The 17,061-nt window shown below is 41.5% G+C and overlaps 1 protein-coding gene across 1 annotated transcript; it reads right to left on the bottom strand.

Moving 5' to 3' along the window:
* Positions 1-831: 831 nt before the first annotated feature.
* On the bottom strand, positions 832-8,800 carry LOC310798230 (mannose-1-phosphate guanylyltransferase catalytic subunit beta). The gene is made up of 10 exons (XM_083660714.1): positions 8,664-8,800; positions 7,274-7,491; positions 6,379-6,459; positions 5,548-5,596; positions 5,084-5,226; positions 3,883-4,041; positions 3,258-3,336; positions 2,990-3,117; positions 2,482-2,664; positions 832-1,508 (listed from the first exon to the last, which is right to left on the bottom strand). The coding sequence occupies exons 2-10, from the start codon at positions 7,400-7,402 to the stop codon at positions 1,377-1,379; spliced, it is 1,083 nt and encodes a 360-aa protein (XP_083516840.1). The 5' UTR covers positions 7,403-7,491; positions 8,664-8,800; the 3' UTR covers positions 832-1,376.
* Positions 8,801-17,061: the final 8,261 nt, after the last annotated feature.

The raw sequence follows: 17,061 nt of genomic DNA, 5'->3' as shown, positions 1-17,061 counted from the left end.
TTAGTTTTAAAGCACGACAGATAAAAACGGTGTAATGTTTGTCTCTCTTGTCTCGTGCTCTCCCAGCTTTCGTGCATTATGTGCACCCTTTTTGTGAACAACCATATCACAAAAATGATTAATCAAAGTATAGTATTTATACATCTTAAAACATGTTTGGAGGGGATCGTTTAAGTTGAATAGTCTTATAATTATATTAATGTGATGTGAGTTTCATTTAGCTTTGCACAGAAACTGTGCAAAACTGTAGAAATACTTTTTACTTTTATACTTTATTACATTTCAGAGCCTGTACTTTTTTACTTTTACTTGAGTAAACAAGTTGAATGAGTACAGGGGGGTCCGGGGGCATGCCCCCCCATAAGTTTTTTTTTACATTTTAAAGTAAAATACATCAATTTGGTGCACTCTGAGGGCAAAATTAAGAGGCTAGAAGAAAGAAAAGAAAGACAGTCATTTTAACTGTTTTTGGCGCTTCCTTTTTGTTAGTCTACACCTATATACACCTACATCTAAACCTATATATCTGAGTCAGGCAGCACTGCAGCAGCAGCACCGGATTTCTTTTATTCTGGGATTTCTTTTAAGTGGGCGGTGCTGATGTCCGCGACTCCCCGTCCAAACATAGAACCAAGCATGATAGAAGCTGTCCGCTCATCCGTTTCAATCTTTTGGAGTAGCCTATAACTTATAATCAGCAACTCAATTCACATTCTCAACCAGAATATGATGGCTGGTCAAACAGTAGCGTATTAAGCATGATTTTTTCAGTTTAAAAAGTGGGGGGGGACAGAATCTAGGTTTTGAAAAGTGTGTGGGGGGGGGGGGGGGGGGGGGCATGTCCCCCCTGTCCCCAGTGGAAAATACGCCCCTGTCTGGAACGCAGCACGAGCTGAGACGTCTCGGCTGCCAATAGGGATCAGGGTCCTCCTGCTGACGCGGCCAATGGAATCCCACCGCTCGATAGATCCCTTTAGTGATCTCTTTAGTCGTGTGCTCAATGTAAATGCATAGTGAATATAACAGCAATGTTTGTGTGGCTCTCTCTACTCCCCCTGCTTTATCTATCTATCTATCCCTCTCTCTCTATCCCTCTCCCCATGGCTTCTATTAGTCCCTCCACCATTAGACACCCAGCCCAGGTGCTTTGCTGTACTTTGTTGAACCATCTTACTCCGTCACTTCTGATGGAGGATGTAGCCTAGCAGAGCTGAAAAGAGTCCAAATCATTGTTTCAAAATGCTTCCTCTTTCTCTCCATCCTTCCATGAATCCTGCCAGTCCTCCCTCTCTCTGGCACAGTGTGGCTTTTTCACTACAGTCTTATAAAGGCGCTGGGTTCTGGTCCGGACCGGTTGGGTTCAGTCCGGTACGTGCCTACATGATGATGCGTGGTTCGGGGACCGAGTCGTTGATGGACTTGTGCGGCAGGACGTTGGCGCCGTTCAGGTACAGCTCGTCGTTCACGATGACGTCCTCGCCCAGCACCGTCACGTTCTCCATACGAACCTGACAAACGCGTCCAGTCAGTTAACTAAGACACATTGTGATTTGTGACACAAATCATCATAATCATCCTTTTTATTATGAGCAGGCTGGGAAATTGCCTTCAGCTCGATACTGGTAGGTAAGTTAGCCAACCATCATGTGGAGTCCTGTTGTCTTCTAAACATCTGGTTGGTTGCTAAAATAGTAAGAGGCGCTGGTATTTCTTTTGTCCTTCGGGCCTGTGTCGACCTAGCGTCTTTTCATCATCTCCGGCGTCTTTTTTCAGTTGTTTCCAATGAGGAGAGAGCGTATGCAGGCGCACACGGACGTCTAGAGAAAGTGTGGAGCGCCCAGCGTCTATTTTCACAGCGCTCCAGCGTTTTTGTGCGCCCGACTCCCAGCGCTTCCAGCTGAAAATATTTTAACTTTTCAGAAAGACGCTGGTGTCGGGTGCTCCTTTTCTGGCAACTAATCATATGGAGAGACTATCGCAACAGAGACAGAAAGGCTCAATTGTGGGAGCAGATTGGCTAGACACTTAATATTTCTGGTTGAGTGTTGAGCTAAATCACTGTATGTGTGTTGTTAGCTAATGTTAGCTGTCAGCTATCAAGCTACTACAGCACTGAACTAACGTTACTTTCAGACTGCTTCCTTATATATTGTGCGCCGAGATCAGCGCTTCCCACCGTACTTCCACCGTTTAACGGTCAGAAAAAGACACTAGATGGACACACGGCCTTACTTGTGACTTAAACTGAGCTACCTACTACTGTCACATATAGATTCATTTAATCTTCCTGACTTGCAGCACTCTGGTTCAGTAGGACTTTGACTTGCAGCACTCTGGTTCAGTAGGACTTTGACTTGCAGCACTCTGGTTCAGTAGGACTTTGACTTGCAGCACTCTAGTTCAGTAGGACTTTGACTTGCAGCACTCTGGTTCAGTAGGACTTTGGCAGTATTGTGCTACTCTGTCCAGATCTGTACTCACCCACTGGCCCACAGAGGAGCTCCATCCCACGATGCAGCTCTCTAGCCAGGAGTGGGATCGAACCCGCGCTCCCTTCAGCACCGTACAGCGCTTTATCCTCACCCCGTCCTCCAGAATCACACCGGCACCAATCGTTACGTTAGGCCCGATGGTACAGTTCTCCCCGATCTGGGCTGTCGGGTCCTGAGGACGGAGGGAGGGAGGGAGGAACAGGGAGAGAACACAAAGACATCACCTTCATTGGCCAAGCTCAGATAGTGTCTAGTCTACAGTCGTTCTAGCAAACATTCACAATCAATAATCAATATATCCTCTACTAAACTACCAGGCAAAAGGTTCATACACACCACATTTTTCTTAATAATTTCTTAGTAATAGACGTTAAAATTATGAAGTACCACAATGGAATTATCCAGTGACCAACAGTGTTAAACAAATCAAAACTAGATTGGTGATACGATTTAACTAACAAGTAGCACTAAATAACTAGCTAGCTAGCTGTACTCACCACCAGAACGTTGCCTAGGAAACCGGGCCCCGTGCGGAGTCTCTCAGGAGCGTGTTGCCGTACTGACTGAAGGTACATACACATCCCTGTCAGGAAGTCTTTAGGCTGACCAATGTCCATCCAGAAGCCTGAAGACAGACAGACAGACAGACAGATAGCTGTGAAGCTAGCAGGCTGTGAGGCTAGCAGGCTGTGAGGCTAGCAGGCTGTGAAGCTAGCAGGCTGTGAGGCTAGCAGGCTGTGAAGCTAGCAGGCTGTGAGGCGTCACCTTGCAGCTCCATGGCGTACAGCTGACCCTCTTCAGCCATGACCGGGAAGATCTCTTTCTCGATGGACGTCGGCCTGAGCTGCACACACACACACACACACACACACACACACGCGCGCGCGCGTGCGTGCGCATGTATACACACGCACGCAAGCACATACACACGCGTACACGCACACGTACACGCACACACACGCACACAGTCAGACTTAGGGTGACCAGATCCCAGCAAACGAAATGCGGGACAAAGAGTACGTTTATGTGGGACACATTACCGATGCTTTGAGGTAGTCTAAAACTTCGATATATTGTCTAACTTACAAAAAATATACATTTCCATTCACCCCTCTCTATGCTTTGCCCTCTGGTTGATTCACACAATCTGCAAATAAAAACATAAATTATTTTATTTGAATGCAACTTTTGAAACTCCCACACTGGGTAAATGTTTTCACTTTTTTGCATTTTCACACCCCAAGAACGCCGTTCCCGTGTAAAAGGAAGGCACTAGGTTTGCTGTTTTATTCAGGGAGCGTTGCTGTGTAAACAGGGCCTCAGTTTGTCAGAGCTGCCTACATAGTGTGCTGTGCTGTGTGTGTGTGTGTGTGTGTGTGTGTGTGTGTACCTGGATCCTGCTGAGCATGCTGGGATTGAAGATGTACATGCCGGCGTTGATCTTGTTGGAGACGAAGACCTGAGGCTTCTCCACGAAGCGCTGGATCCTGCCGGCGTGAGCCTCGTACACCACCACACCGTACTTAGAGGGCTCCTCCACCCGCGTCACCTGCACACACACACACACACACGCACACACACATGCACACACACACACACGCACGCACACACACACACACACACACACACACACACACACACACAGGCACACAGTTTAATCACTTTTTTATATCACTGGATGATAAATATTAGGAAAATTGTCTGTCAGTCTGTCTGTCTCTCCCCATCTGTCTGTCTCTCCCCATCTGTCTGTCTGTCAGTCTGTCTCTCCCCATCTGTAAGTCTGTCTCTCCCCATCTGTCTGTCTGTCAGTCTGTCTCTCCTCGTCTGTATGTCTGTCAGTCTGTCTCACCCCATCTGTCTGTCTGTCAGTCTGTCTCTCCCCATCTGTCTGTCTGTCTGTCAGTCTGTCTCTCCCCATCTGTCTGTCTGTCAGTCAGTCTCTCCTCGTCTGTATGTCTGTCTGTCTGTCTCTCCCCATCTGTCTGTCAGTCTGTCTCTCCTCGTCTGTAATCGTGCGTTCCTTTATCGCAAAATAACTGGGATGTGGAAGCTAAATGACATCACATCCGTTTTGTTAGCGTTCCATTTGCAAAAAACTTGAGCTGGGAAGTTCACTGTTGATTGGTCAGATCCAGTCGCTAGCCAGGCTAGCCATTGTTAGCCATTGTTAGCAATAACAATTGACAACATGGCATTTCGCGGCATTTTGCGCATGCAAACACTGCAGCCTCATGTCCACACAGATAGAAGTTAGGCAGTGCTGTGTGTACAGCTGATTTAATGAGACACAAACAAAACAGAAGTGCTAAACAATATTACTACGATTACTACTACTGTTGTTGCGCGGCGCAGCCATCTTGGATTTTTGAGGTTGGGGCTGCTGAGACTCCTACGAGTTTGGAATGGGAAATACCAGCTCTGATGACGTCACCGCCCAGCTCATGACCTTTGAAGTCGTAAGATTACCAGTCCCCAGTTATATAGGAATGCACGATAAGTCTGTCTGTCTGTCTCTCCCCATCTGTCTGTCTGTCAGTCTCTCCTTGTCTATCTGTCTCTCCTCGTCTGTAAGTCTGTCTGTCACTCACCACGATGGTCCCCTCTCTGCCGTGGCTCTGGTGGAACTGCAGCATGTGTGTGAAGGGGAAGTCACAGATGACGTCGGAGTTCAGGACGAAGAACGGCTCGTTGTCCACGGTCAGCAGCTCTCTGGCCAGCGCCAGGGGACCGGCTACACACACACACACACACACACACACACACACACACACACACACACACACACACACACACACACACACACACTTGATGTTTTCCCCAAACTTTTGAAAATGACCAACATGGTTTGATTGTCTGAGGAAGTTCCCGCACAAAACTTGCGGGTTCCTCTAATGAGAACTAGCAACTCTACAGAAGCTCACAGACAACTATTAAAGAGAGAGAGGCTTCAGGCTTGAATGTGTGAGTATAGTATAGTATAGTATATATACTATAGTTTAGTAAAATTAATATCAAAATAACTTTTCTATTCTTGCACAAAATGAGCGCTCACCTGTTCCCAGAGGCTCCTTCTCATGAGACAGAGAGATACGGATCCCAAGCTGAGGAGAGAACAGCTCATCTGATCAGTCTGGACATGACCTCCACTACTAATACTACCTATTATAATCATCAGCACTACTGATTCTACATATCATAATAATAATCACCTTATTTTTCTTTCAAATAAAAGCAAATGTCATCCACATAAAAGCAGGTCCGCCTGCAACTAACGATTCTTTTCATTGTGGATTATTTCCTCACCCTGTTTCCCACAGGATTTGGAGAGATTGTGGTGGGTTGATCTCACACACACTATGGGGGTCCGGGGGCCAGATTGATGCACTTTGAGAGCAAAATATAGAGGCTAGCTCTATGAAGGACTACACACACATTACATTAATATACATATAGAGGCTAGCTCTATGAAGGACTACACACACATTACATTAATATACATATAGAGGCTAGCTCTATGAAGGACTACACACACATTAATATCCTCTTTACTGTTCTGTGGCATTACAATAATGAACAAATAAAAGTCTTCCTATAGTATATTCTGCACACAGGTCATTATATTGTAGAATACTGCTTGCTTAAATACAATGGCCCGTCTATACCAAAACTGTCAGGGAAGAACTCAAGCACAAACTAACATTTGTAGACATAAACAAAAGTCAAATAAAATAAAGGGAATTTCCTAACTTTGATTGGAATAATGTGTTCAGCCAAGACAATACTTATACAGCCCAAGCCCTAAAGCAGGAGTCACTTTGCATTGCTTTGACACAAAATGCACTCAGTGGTCAGGCCTGTCCAGGCAGCCATGTGTGTGACTCACTCTCTGCTCCTGGACTCTCATCTCTCTCTCCAGCAGGTCCGACATGTAGCTGACCGCCAGGACCACGTGATCCACACCGGCCTGCACGCACACGCACACACACACACACACACACACACACACACACACACACACAGACACACAGAGTGACAGACTATTGTGAATAAAAGTGAAATGTCAACAAAAATACAATCAAAATATTAATTTCACTTCACTTCACTCACACTTATAGACACTATACATACATACAGGTATATGCATGATTATATATAAACGTATAAACGATTGAATCTGCGTCCCACAGTTACAGATGCTAACGTACGTTGTACGTTCCGATCAGGCCTATTTTACTGCTTCTGCTTGTACTCTCTAGTCTCTATTTGTTTACCTTTATGCAGTGTTTATAACTGGTTTGCTGGGGGGAGGGGTGCTCCAAATATCCCCAAATGTTCTTGTCTCAACTTGTTTCAGTGAGAGAAAATCAAGCTAGCAAGCTAAACATGTTTAACTTCCTATACGTACTTCACAATAAAATTGTACCGTTTGTCAGTGGAAAACTTTTAATTTGAAGGAGCTATAAGGAGAAAATTGTGTTAAAAGTTCCTTGACACTGTCAAGCCGAGCCGGGATGCAGCCACCAAAAATCCATAGTGCAGGAACAGGCCTTCGGAGGGCGCTGTGGGAATGCCAGAGCCGCCATTCTCCCTATTAGAAGTCACTGTACCATCAAACTGATTAAAAAGCTTTTATATTAAGGTAAAAAATTGGGGTTTAACTCTTTTTTATTTATATTTTAATCCTCTTTTTATACAATGTTTTCTTTCCTCTCACACCTTCACAGCCAAAAAGAATCCATCCAGATGTTGTGTATAGATTGTGTTTGTGATGAGCTCACCGTGACCAGCGCCTCCACCTGGTGCAGCAGGATGGGCTTGTTGCAGAACTCCACCAGCGGTTTGGGCACGCTCAGTGTGAGGGGGCGGAGCCTCGTGCCATACCCGCCCACCAGGATCAGAGCCTTCATGCTGCTGCCGTTAGCGACCGGGGATGGGATGACCAACCGTTACTGGGATGATCAACCGCGGGTCATCAATACAGGAGCCCAACCTGGAGCTGACCAGGACAGAGGAGAGTCAGTGAGACACAGTCTGTCTGTCTGTCTGTCTGTCTGTAAGAATGTCATTATGTCTGTTTTTTAAAATAGCTTATCTACAAGACGCCTAGACTATCCTAAGAGCCTAAAAAGTGCTACTAATATGCCGTATTTAGGAGAGGAGAAGCTTCCTAGTGCCGACAGGAACCTTGGGAGTTTGAGTATTTCATGACGTTTTGCTTCCCAGGTGCGCTGGATTTGATCACTGACTGAGCCACCGTCTCCGTGTGACTGCATATGTTTGCTCGCTGCGTGCAAGTGGCGCACCATGATGATAGTGAGATCAAACACACCCTGCTGTAAATTCAGCACAGGCTGTGGAAAGACTGCTTTTAAACAGTTGTTTCACACAGACAGCAGTATCATTTTAACCGCCCGGCTAAATTACTGGCTTCCGTAGGAGGACTATCATATCTTCGGATCTGCAATCGGACATCGGAGACGGGTGGGAGAGCGTTTTGAACAGCCGTTCACAGCCCCTATTGCCTTATGGAAGTGGGTGTGATGCTAGGACTGTACGAGTGTATATGGAGTACAGTAGTAGCATCACTTATGGGGCTAGGGGGTGAGTAGATAACGACTGCATTTTGATTTTTGGGTGAACTTATCCTTTAAGGCAGCAGTTGCTGCTAAAAGCTGGAGACTTCTGAAGTCTACTCTGAAATCTACTAGTTATTTCCACTTAACACATGTCTTTGTGTGTGTGTGTGTGTGTGTGTGTGTGTGTGTGTGTGTATCTAACCTATTTAATCAATGTTTACACTGATGGAATAAATACTATTCTATATTGCACGTATTATTATTACATATCAATTCATTAGTGGTACTTTTTAGGGTCTTAGGATAGTCTACTACAGTCTTGTAGGTTACTAACAGTATCTGCTGTTACTGTCTGACGGATGAATGGGAGCAGGTGTTTTTAGCATGCAGCTAGCCAGTGGTTTACTTGTCTCTCCCACAGACACACACACAACAGATTGATGGTAAGAGTAACGTGAAGTCTTTGAGCTCCGACCCAAATAAACATAGTGATTCCAGCTAGGCTAGCTAAGCTAAGCTAAGCTAAGGCTGACTTGCAGCAAAGTTCCCCACAGTGCTCTGGCTGACTGAGGAAGAAGAGGCGGAAACTCACAGACAGTTGACAGACAGACTCTCTGGCTGCACCTGGACGACGTGAAACTCTCATAAAGACAATAAATAGAACTCTGGAGCAGCTGAGTGAACTGAAATCAACTGTACTGAACTGAATGACACGTCGCTTCTGACACTCGACCCAGATCCGTGTTCCGTTTCCTGCACGAGTGACACAGCCACTTCCTGTCAAGAGTTCCAAAATAAAAGCGAGTAAAAGGGACTTCTACCAGATACGCGTTTAAATTATCCGTCTCTGCTTCTACGTTTGTTTGTTTGTTTATTTAGATCCCCATTAGCTACTGTAAAAAACAGTAGCTACTCTTCCTGGGGTCCACATTAATATTTTACAATACTTCAATTATGAAAATACATTATATTCACATACAAACATTATTTACAAATATACATATCTGTATCATTCTTACTCATACATGCTACTACAACCACTTAGACACACAAGGCAAAAACCAACAAAACACATAACCACAAACACTAGCTCAAAACGTATCTAATACATACAATTGCTCTATATAATAATTGAATATGTAATTAATTGAATAAGTGAGAAAATAAATTCCTTTATAACAATGAATGAAAAGCTCAAAAACAACGTGACTTCTACACACAAGACACAACGTTATCATTTTAGTCTACTTTAACTCTAATTATTTCACTGAATATTTTAATGGTTTGTGTAAAAAAAAATCTCTCGGGGTCTGTCCTCACACTGCGGTCAACTGAGCCGTCGTTTGCGAAACCACAGTCAAGCCAGCCGCCACTTTTCGTGCCGTAACGGTACTGCTGCTTCACCGGTGTTCGGAGCGGACTAAAAAGTCGAGTGTCACAATTCAGCGATCCTTTCTCACATTGACTTTACCACACTAGATCGACATTACAACAAACATAGTGTATTGAATGACTGTTGTGGAATATGTCACAAAAGTCCTACCTTATTGACCGATCGTAGCAGGAGTTTCGCTTGGTACTATCATGTTGATGCTCTCAACAAGATAGGGAAAAACCGGCATTTCCGGTGTCATGCCGAGTTTTGCACCCCCGCCGCAAAATGCATCCCCACCTCACGGGAGCGTATTGTAATGATTTATAGGGAAACTTAACTGTTTACAAATGATATAATTGTCTGGGTAGACATGATCTCCAGGCCAGGGGGGTCTGTCCTGGCTCATGGAGACCGACTTTGATGCATAAAATCCGCATCGAGGTGACTTCCATGGTTGGGGCTCTCTTCTGGCTCATGGAGGCCGACTTGGTACTTGAAATCCGGCTACAGGTTACCTCAAGGCCTGGGGTCTCTCCTAGGTTTATGGAGGGGGAGGCAAGTCTTGGCGGTTTGTACCTGCCGAGATTTGCATCCCTGTTTTTAAGTTAAAACAGCCCCAAAATGTGGTGGGGATGCAATTCTCGGCGGGGGTGCAAAACTCGGCATGACACCGGGACTGCTTTTCAAAATAAAAGCACGATTCGACTCCAGTCTAGACCACACAGATTTGGTGTTTTTTTCGACTTTCTATTAAATGTATGTTGTGATGATAGCCTCGTTAACGGGCTGGGACTATAAATCAGGCTAGTGCACGTTAACCTATTATTATTTATTGAGCTAATCTTATCTAATCGTATCTATTTAACGACGTGCAATTAAATAAATTAAAATAGCCTACATCGGATTTAGACTGTTATTTTGATATTCAGAGTGATATTTAGAGTATTGGGCCAATGTGAAAAGTGCAATATGATATTTCAATGGAGAAGTTGTGAAAATAAATCTGCTATCTCGACGAGGGGAAACACGAAGAAATTGCCTAATAGCAAATAAGAAGGCTTTGTCAAAAGGGCCTATCTTCGATTAGTTTTCCATTTATTTTCAGGATGCTTCATTATAGGAGGCTACGCAGCTAAGCAGACTACAAAATATCAATTTACAAATTAGCAACAGGGTCTGGTCTTGCACTTGCTCTTTATTTTAAGTGTCGTCCATTAAATTGCATAGATCAAACTCTTTCAATATGCTGTGAATGCAGCCTATTGTAGCTACAATTGAAGTGCTGTTGCTGTTTCAGCATTGAAATCAGACAAACATAGGCCTATTCACTGTTTTTAATCATTGCTTACACATTAAACTATAAAATATAATACAAATTCACACAGAATGATCAGTCTAGGCATATTTATTTCTAACACAGCTTTTAAAATCAGAATAAAAACGAATTTAAAATAATTAGCCTACTGTGGAAAATGAAAATCAGTCAATTGTTAAATAGTAAATTGTTAAATAGACAATTATATGCATTTTATTATGTATTTTTCTAATTCTATTTTAAATATTTTCTTACTGATTTTTGTTATTCTAATATGTTGACTTTTCATCTGTGCTTATTTAACACAAGTGTGGCCATCCAGCCTCATTCTTCTCGTCTGCAAAACATTATTGCATTCCTGCTGTGTAATATATACAGACTTATATACAAGTATACTGTTTAAAATTGTACCTTTATCTCTTTTTTGATATTCTCTGATGTTTTTGATATTATATTCATTGTTATTTTATGTTGTGAGATATTTCCTAGTACTTGATAATGTAATTGATTGTATTTCCGGTTTGACACTATTTATACGTCATGTCCGTCTTCTGTCAGCACAATGCTGAGGAAGGCTCCACGCCGAAACGTACATTGTCATCTTGCTTGAAGGTAAATAAAACAACCAAAAGGAATTATTTTGAGTGCTGGTTTTTTGCCCCTCTCTTATTATTTTTTGAGCCGTGCACCGTAACTTTTTGAAACTTTTGAGAGTGCTCACCAGTCGTGACTTCTAGTCACTGACTATTTGGACAGTTAAATAGACAATTTCACACAATATAGCCTACCTGAAATATTTGTTGATAAAAAAAAACACATTAGAAATGTGTAGGCGGTAGCATCTTATTTTATCAATAGGCAACACATTAGGCCCAGACTATCCCAGCTTTCCGGATTGCAGTCAGATGGATGATTATTGGCTGTGCCCTTAACATAACATCATAACATAACATAGCATTCATATTTCAATATTTATCTAATAAATATGCGTGGTCTTGCCAAGTGATACGAGAGGCAAAGGCTTCATTGTGAGATTACTTTACACTAAATGAGCAGAATGAGAATTTGTCGAGGTGATTTTAACTGACCATGAAGCTGTAGCTAACTGACCAGAAGTAATTTCTTTAAAATCAGCCTTTTCAATTGGACTGCTGTCCAGTCAGAAAGTAAACACTTTCCTCATGAAATGCAAAGGCTTAAAATAGCCTGAAGGCCAAATGTTAAACATAAGAGAAAAAGTCAATGCAAATATCTCAATAGGCCTACTCCAATGAAAACTCAGCTTATTTTGTTTTTGGCTTGACCTGAAGACTTTGACCTTATAAAATGCAGGCTGTGTGGTTTCAATGCATGCGCTTTTTCCCAGTCTAATTTAAACTAGAATTACATAGGCTAAAGTTATAATGCAGTTTATCGCATAAGAAATGCAGACATCTTGGGAAACTGATTGAAGAACATTGTCTTTGGAAAAAGCTCTAACATTTTGGGATAATAAGAATAGAGTTGTGCAAAAATAAGGTCCTGTAAATCTGAGCAGTGGCCTGTAGGCCCAGGGTGTCACTTTACAAAGCCAGGTGTCAGCCATACCATTTCCAGAAACACCAAATATCGGCCACAAGAGGACCGACGACTACGAATGAATGAATGAATGAAAGCTTTATTTTGGACTTTCAAAAAAAAAAAAAGTAATATATATATACACAAGTAGTATCAATGTTACAAAATATATATATTTATAAGTGAAAAAAGAAAGAAAAGAAAACGAAAAAAATAAATAAAAATAAACAATAATAATCAGAATACGTGACAGCAACGAGGTCCGAAAAGGAGTACTGTACTTATTTAGTCCTACCCCCAGTCCACAGTTCACATTCTTAATCAATTGACTTCCACTTTTATACTATTTACATTCTCAATAAACCATATATGTTCATACACACACATATATACAAATATATATCTATATCTATACAAATACATTCATACCTTGCATAATAAATATAATTTATAGTTCTAGTGAATAAATTATTAATTATTAATCATATACTATAGGCTGAGACAAGATTTTTATGTGTTCAACAGATCACCAAACTCCCATGGCTACAGTATATTAATAATTGGTCCTGAATGTTCCTGTATGTTTGTTTGGTTTGAATTAAGTTACATTTGACCTGTGCCAACTTCCAAGAGAGGTGCCACAGCGGTTAGACGTATGGCTCTGCTTCTGCTGGTCTATAGCCTGAAACAGCTAGCTTACAGTGGCTCTACTTCTGCTGGTCTATAGCCTGAAACAGCTAGCTTACAGTGGCTCTACTTCTGCTGGTCTATAGCCTGAAACAGCTAGCTTACAGTGGTCCTGCTGGTCTATAGCCTGAAACAGCTAGCTTACAGTGGTCCTGCTGGTCTATAGCCTGAAACAGCTAGCTTACAGTGGTCCTGCAATACGATTTGATGATACAAATATATCACAGCAAAGTCCCTGTGTATAGGGATATTATTGTGATACCACAGGTGATAGGAAAATTCCATATGAACTTGCTCAGACTCACTAAGTTACTATATGGGGATATTATAGAAGAATTATAATAATACCATATATGATCAAATACCACAAAATATGAATGAGGTCACCATAAAGTGACTATGTCAGACAAAGTCAGAAATAGTAATTGGCAGACGGGGATAAAAATAAATAAAAACAAAACAAAGTATGACTTCATTAAGGTAACCATAAACTCATTGATTACACACACACACACCAAAGCCTACAGGAATATTATAGGAGTAGGTACGTATATAGCCTAATGATACATAGATACGAAGGTCAATATAAACTCACGAGTAAGCTATACTGTAAGTCTATAAGAATACAAATACAAGATGGTCGCTAAAAAACAATTGAGGCTACCCAGATACTCCATAAATTCCTATTGGAATATTATAATTATTATACCATATATTAGAGGTTTTCAAAGTTGGAGGCGGGACTCCCCAGGGGAGCTCCAAGCAGTTTCAGGGGAGGCTCAGTGGATGGAAGTGAAAAACATATAGATATCAAATAGAGATCACATAGCCATGTGTGATTTGGTTAAAGATAGTTCAGAGATTTGGGAATTTTACAGTTTTTCCCACTCTTCCCAGTGTCAGAAACAAGTAAATGGCTTCAGACAGACGTTTTTTTTATAGTCTGTAATGTCAAACAGCAATATCAGGCTATCATGTCTCAATTGTTGAGTTTCTATTGGATCAAATAACATTCACGATCCCATTGGTATCCAGGAATCTAGCGAAACTACGGTAAGCAAGTAATGTGTGTGTGTGTGTGTGTGTGTGTGTGGGGGGGGGGGGGCTTTGTCGGAGGGGAGGCCCACAGTCTCAGACTTTGAAAACCCCTGCTATAGAGGATAAAAGTCCCACAAATGACACTTTCAAATCACTGTACCAAGTGCCACATTATAACGTCCTATGAATATTAAATAAATATTATAGGCATTTTTCATGATGATATATTTGGAGCCCTAGAATCCCTTGGATGTACTGTATCATTTGTTTTTGTTAGATAGACAGCAAAGGATGGTCACATTTAAATATAATATAACACTAAACTAAAATAAACACATAATTAGAGATGTTAAAAAAAGATGATTAAATTCCCCTCTCCCTCTTTTTAAACCTATTTTTCACAGCATCAAAGCTCAAAAGCTCTCAAAAGCATCAAAGCTCTCTTCAATATTAAGATGGATCATTCTATAGATTCCTTCAGCTCAGGGACTTTTCAAAGGACATTTGATGTTAAAGGCTTGAAGCAGCAAGATACATTTCTACCTCACAGCTATAGGCTTATTAATCTATGAAAGTAAACTGAACCAAAAAGGTTCTTTGAAATACAAGTGGATAGCTTAATTAGTCCAGTTTTGAATTGGTGCTTAATTAGCATAGACCCTTGAATATTGCCTCTAAATCAAGGTAGGAAAATGGTTGTTATGCTGATTAGACTTGAAGTGACTTACTTTAAGTAGGCATACACACCGATGTCTACTGACTGCAGAACAAAGCTCTCTGTATTTTGAATGTATTTATTTTTTATTGTTATTATTATTATTATTATTACAACTATTGTTACTATATTATTATTATTATTATTATTATATTTTTTTAGGGTTGATGCTCACTGCTTATCTCTCAAGGCAGACAAATTGAGGCCGTGGGTTGGTTTCTTGGGGTCGTGGATGGAAGGGGACAGCAGTGCTGCTGACCCCCGTGAATGATGGAAGACAAGTAGCCCTGAATCCACTGTAACCTTGCAAGGGAATTGTAACTGGAGTTATGGAATTCTGTGTGTGTATATATATGTGTATGTATATATATATATATATATATATATATATATATATATATAGAGCATATTGAAGCATGTACATATCTAATATATAATATACATATGTGATGGTAATAGTTATATATATAATTATAAGATATGGTAATGGTATAGGTATACATAATATGTGATATAGTTTTATGTATATTCTACACATCTGTAATGGTATGTAGGTAATTCTGATGTATGCAATATCTTGAAAGGTACAGTATGTATGTAATATCCAAAATTGTACCGTTTGTACAGAATGCATTTTTGTACAATGTAATTTTATTTTATTTTATATTTTATTTTATTTTATTTTAATTTATTGTATTTATTGCATTTTACTGTAATGACTGTTTTTACATTTAGGGAGATCCTGTGTGATACTGTGTTATGCTATGTTGTGTTATGTGGATATTCATGCCTGAGTGCGAGCAACTGTAACTTGTCCCAATTTCCCCCCGGGGATCATTAAAGTCTTTCTGATTCTGATTCTGATGAATTTTGTATGTGATATCTTGAAACTATGCAAGTTGTTTGACCCCAGGAAGAATAGCTGCAGCTCTGCTGTAGCTAATGGGGATCTTAAATAAAGACAAAGACAAAGACCCCTTGTCGAAATGTGACACTGGCTCCCCAATCCTGATACTAAATTGGATGCATCCCTTCAGCTTGGGGCTTTCTTAAATGATTCCCCCTAAAGTATGTTTCTGGCAATATTGAGGTGCACATGGGAGACCAGTAGCCCTATGGAGTAGTGGTTCGCAACATGTGGTCCGGCGACCCCCAGGGGTCCTTGCGGGGGTTCCAGGGGGCCCCTAGCAAAAAGGGCAATCGTTTATTTTCACTCTAATTCCATCCAAAAGATGACACAATGACAGAATGTAGGACTATTTTGGTCATGGGTTTCATACACTTTCTGTAATAAAACATCTAACAGCAAAAACTGTATTAAACGGGGCTCCGTGGTCTAATTTGTGTCAGTTTAGCGGTCCTTGATGTGAAAAAAATTGAGAAGCATAGATAACCAATAAGGAATCCACTGTAACCTTCCCAGGGGCCTTCAACTGGGATTCTGGACCGTCTTTGTTTAATCCATTGATACCTGATGCAGCATTTGTGTGTGTATCCCTTTAAGACAAACGCGGTTCGCTGTCTTAAAGGATTAATAATAATAATAATAATGATTGGATTTATATAGCGCCTTTCCAAGTGCTCAAAGCGCTTCACAGAATCATTATTCGTTCACACCATTCGTGGACACGGGGATCGAGCCGCCAACCCTTGCATCATTGGCCGACCCGCTCTACCTCCTGAGCTAAAGCCGCCCCAAAGTTCTAAAAAGCCGCCCACACACACACAAATGTGGGATATACACACAAATGCTGCATCAGTAGCCTGTACTACGAAGCTATCTTAACAGACCCGCGATCTGTCACTTTGATCTGGTTTGACTGAACAGGATCAAAGCTATCTAGTTTAACGATACTACGACGCTGGTTTTCTACTCGATAACTGAAGCTGGCTTTATCTGGGATCTGCCTGTGCACGCGCACGTTTTTCGCTTGTGCACAGGCGCGCGTCCACGCGAAAGAGGTGCGCTAGCCAATCACATTATGAACAGCTGAGTTGATCCACGCCCACACCCATTTCCTCGTTCAATGAAAGCGCAGTGCGTGATCAGAGTTTTAGCGGATATTTAATGTAACCTATGTCAGAATGAAAATCCGCGTTGGATATAATCTGCTGAAGGACTGCTAAAGCTGCCGCTTGTATTCACATCAGTCATTTGATTTACTTTGATCAGCGATTTCTGTCCCCTAAATGTGTAATCTCAGCCTATAAATTTCCACAATCTGTAAACCTATTTAGACCATAGATTTAGAAACGCATGCTCAATGAATAATGATCTCTATCACTCATGTGTGTGGTTGCAC

The sequence above is a fragment of the Poromitra crassiceps genome, assembly GCF_964638095.1.
Source record: "Poromitra crassiceps genome assembly, chromosome: 25".
In the NCBI taxonomy this organism is placed as follows: domain Eukaryota; kingdom Metazoa; phylum Chordata; class Actinopteri; order Beryciformes; family Melamphaidae; genus Poromitra; species Poromitra crassiceps.
Note: the sequence above shows the minus strand (reverse complement) of the source record. Positions and strands in the feature narration are given on the sequence as shown.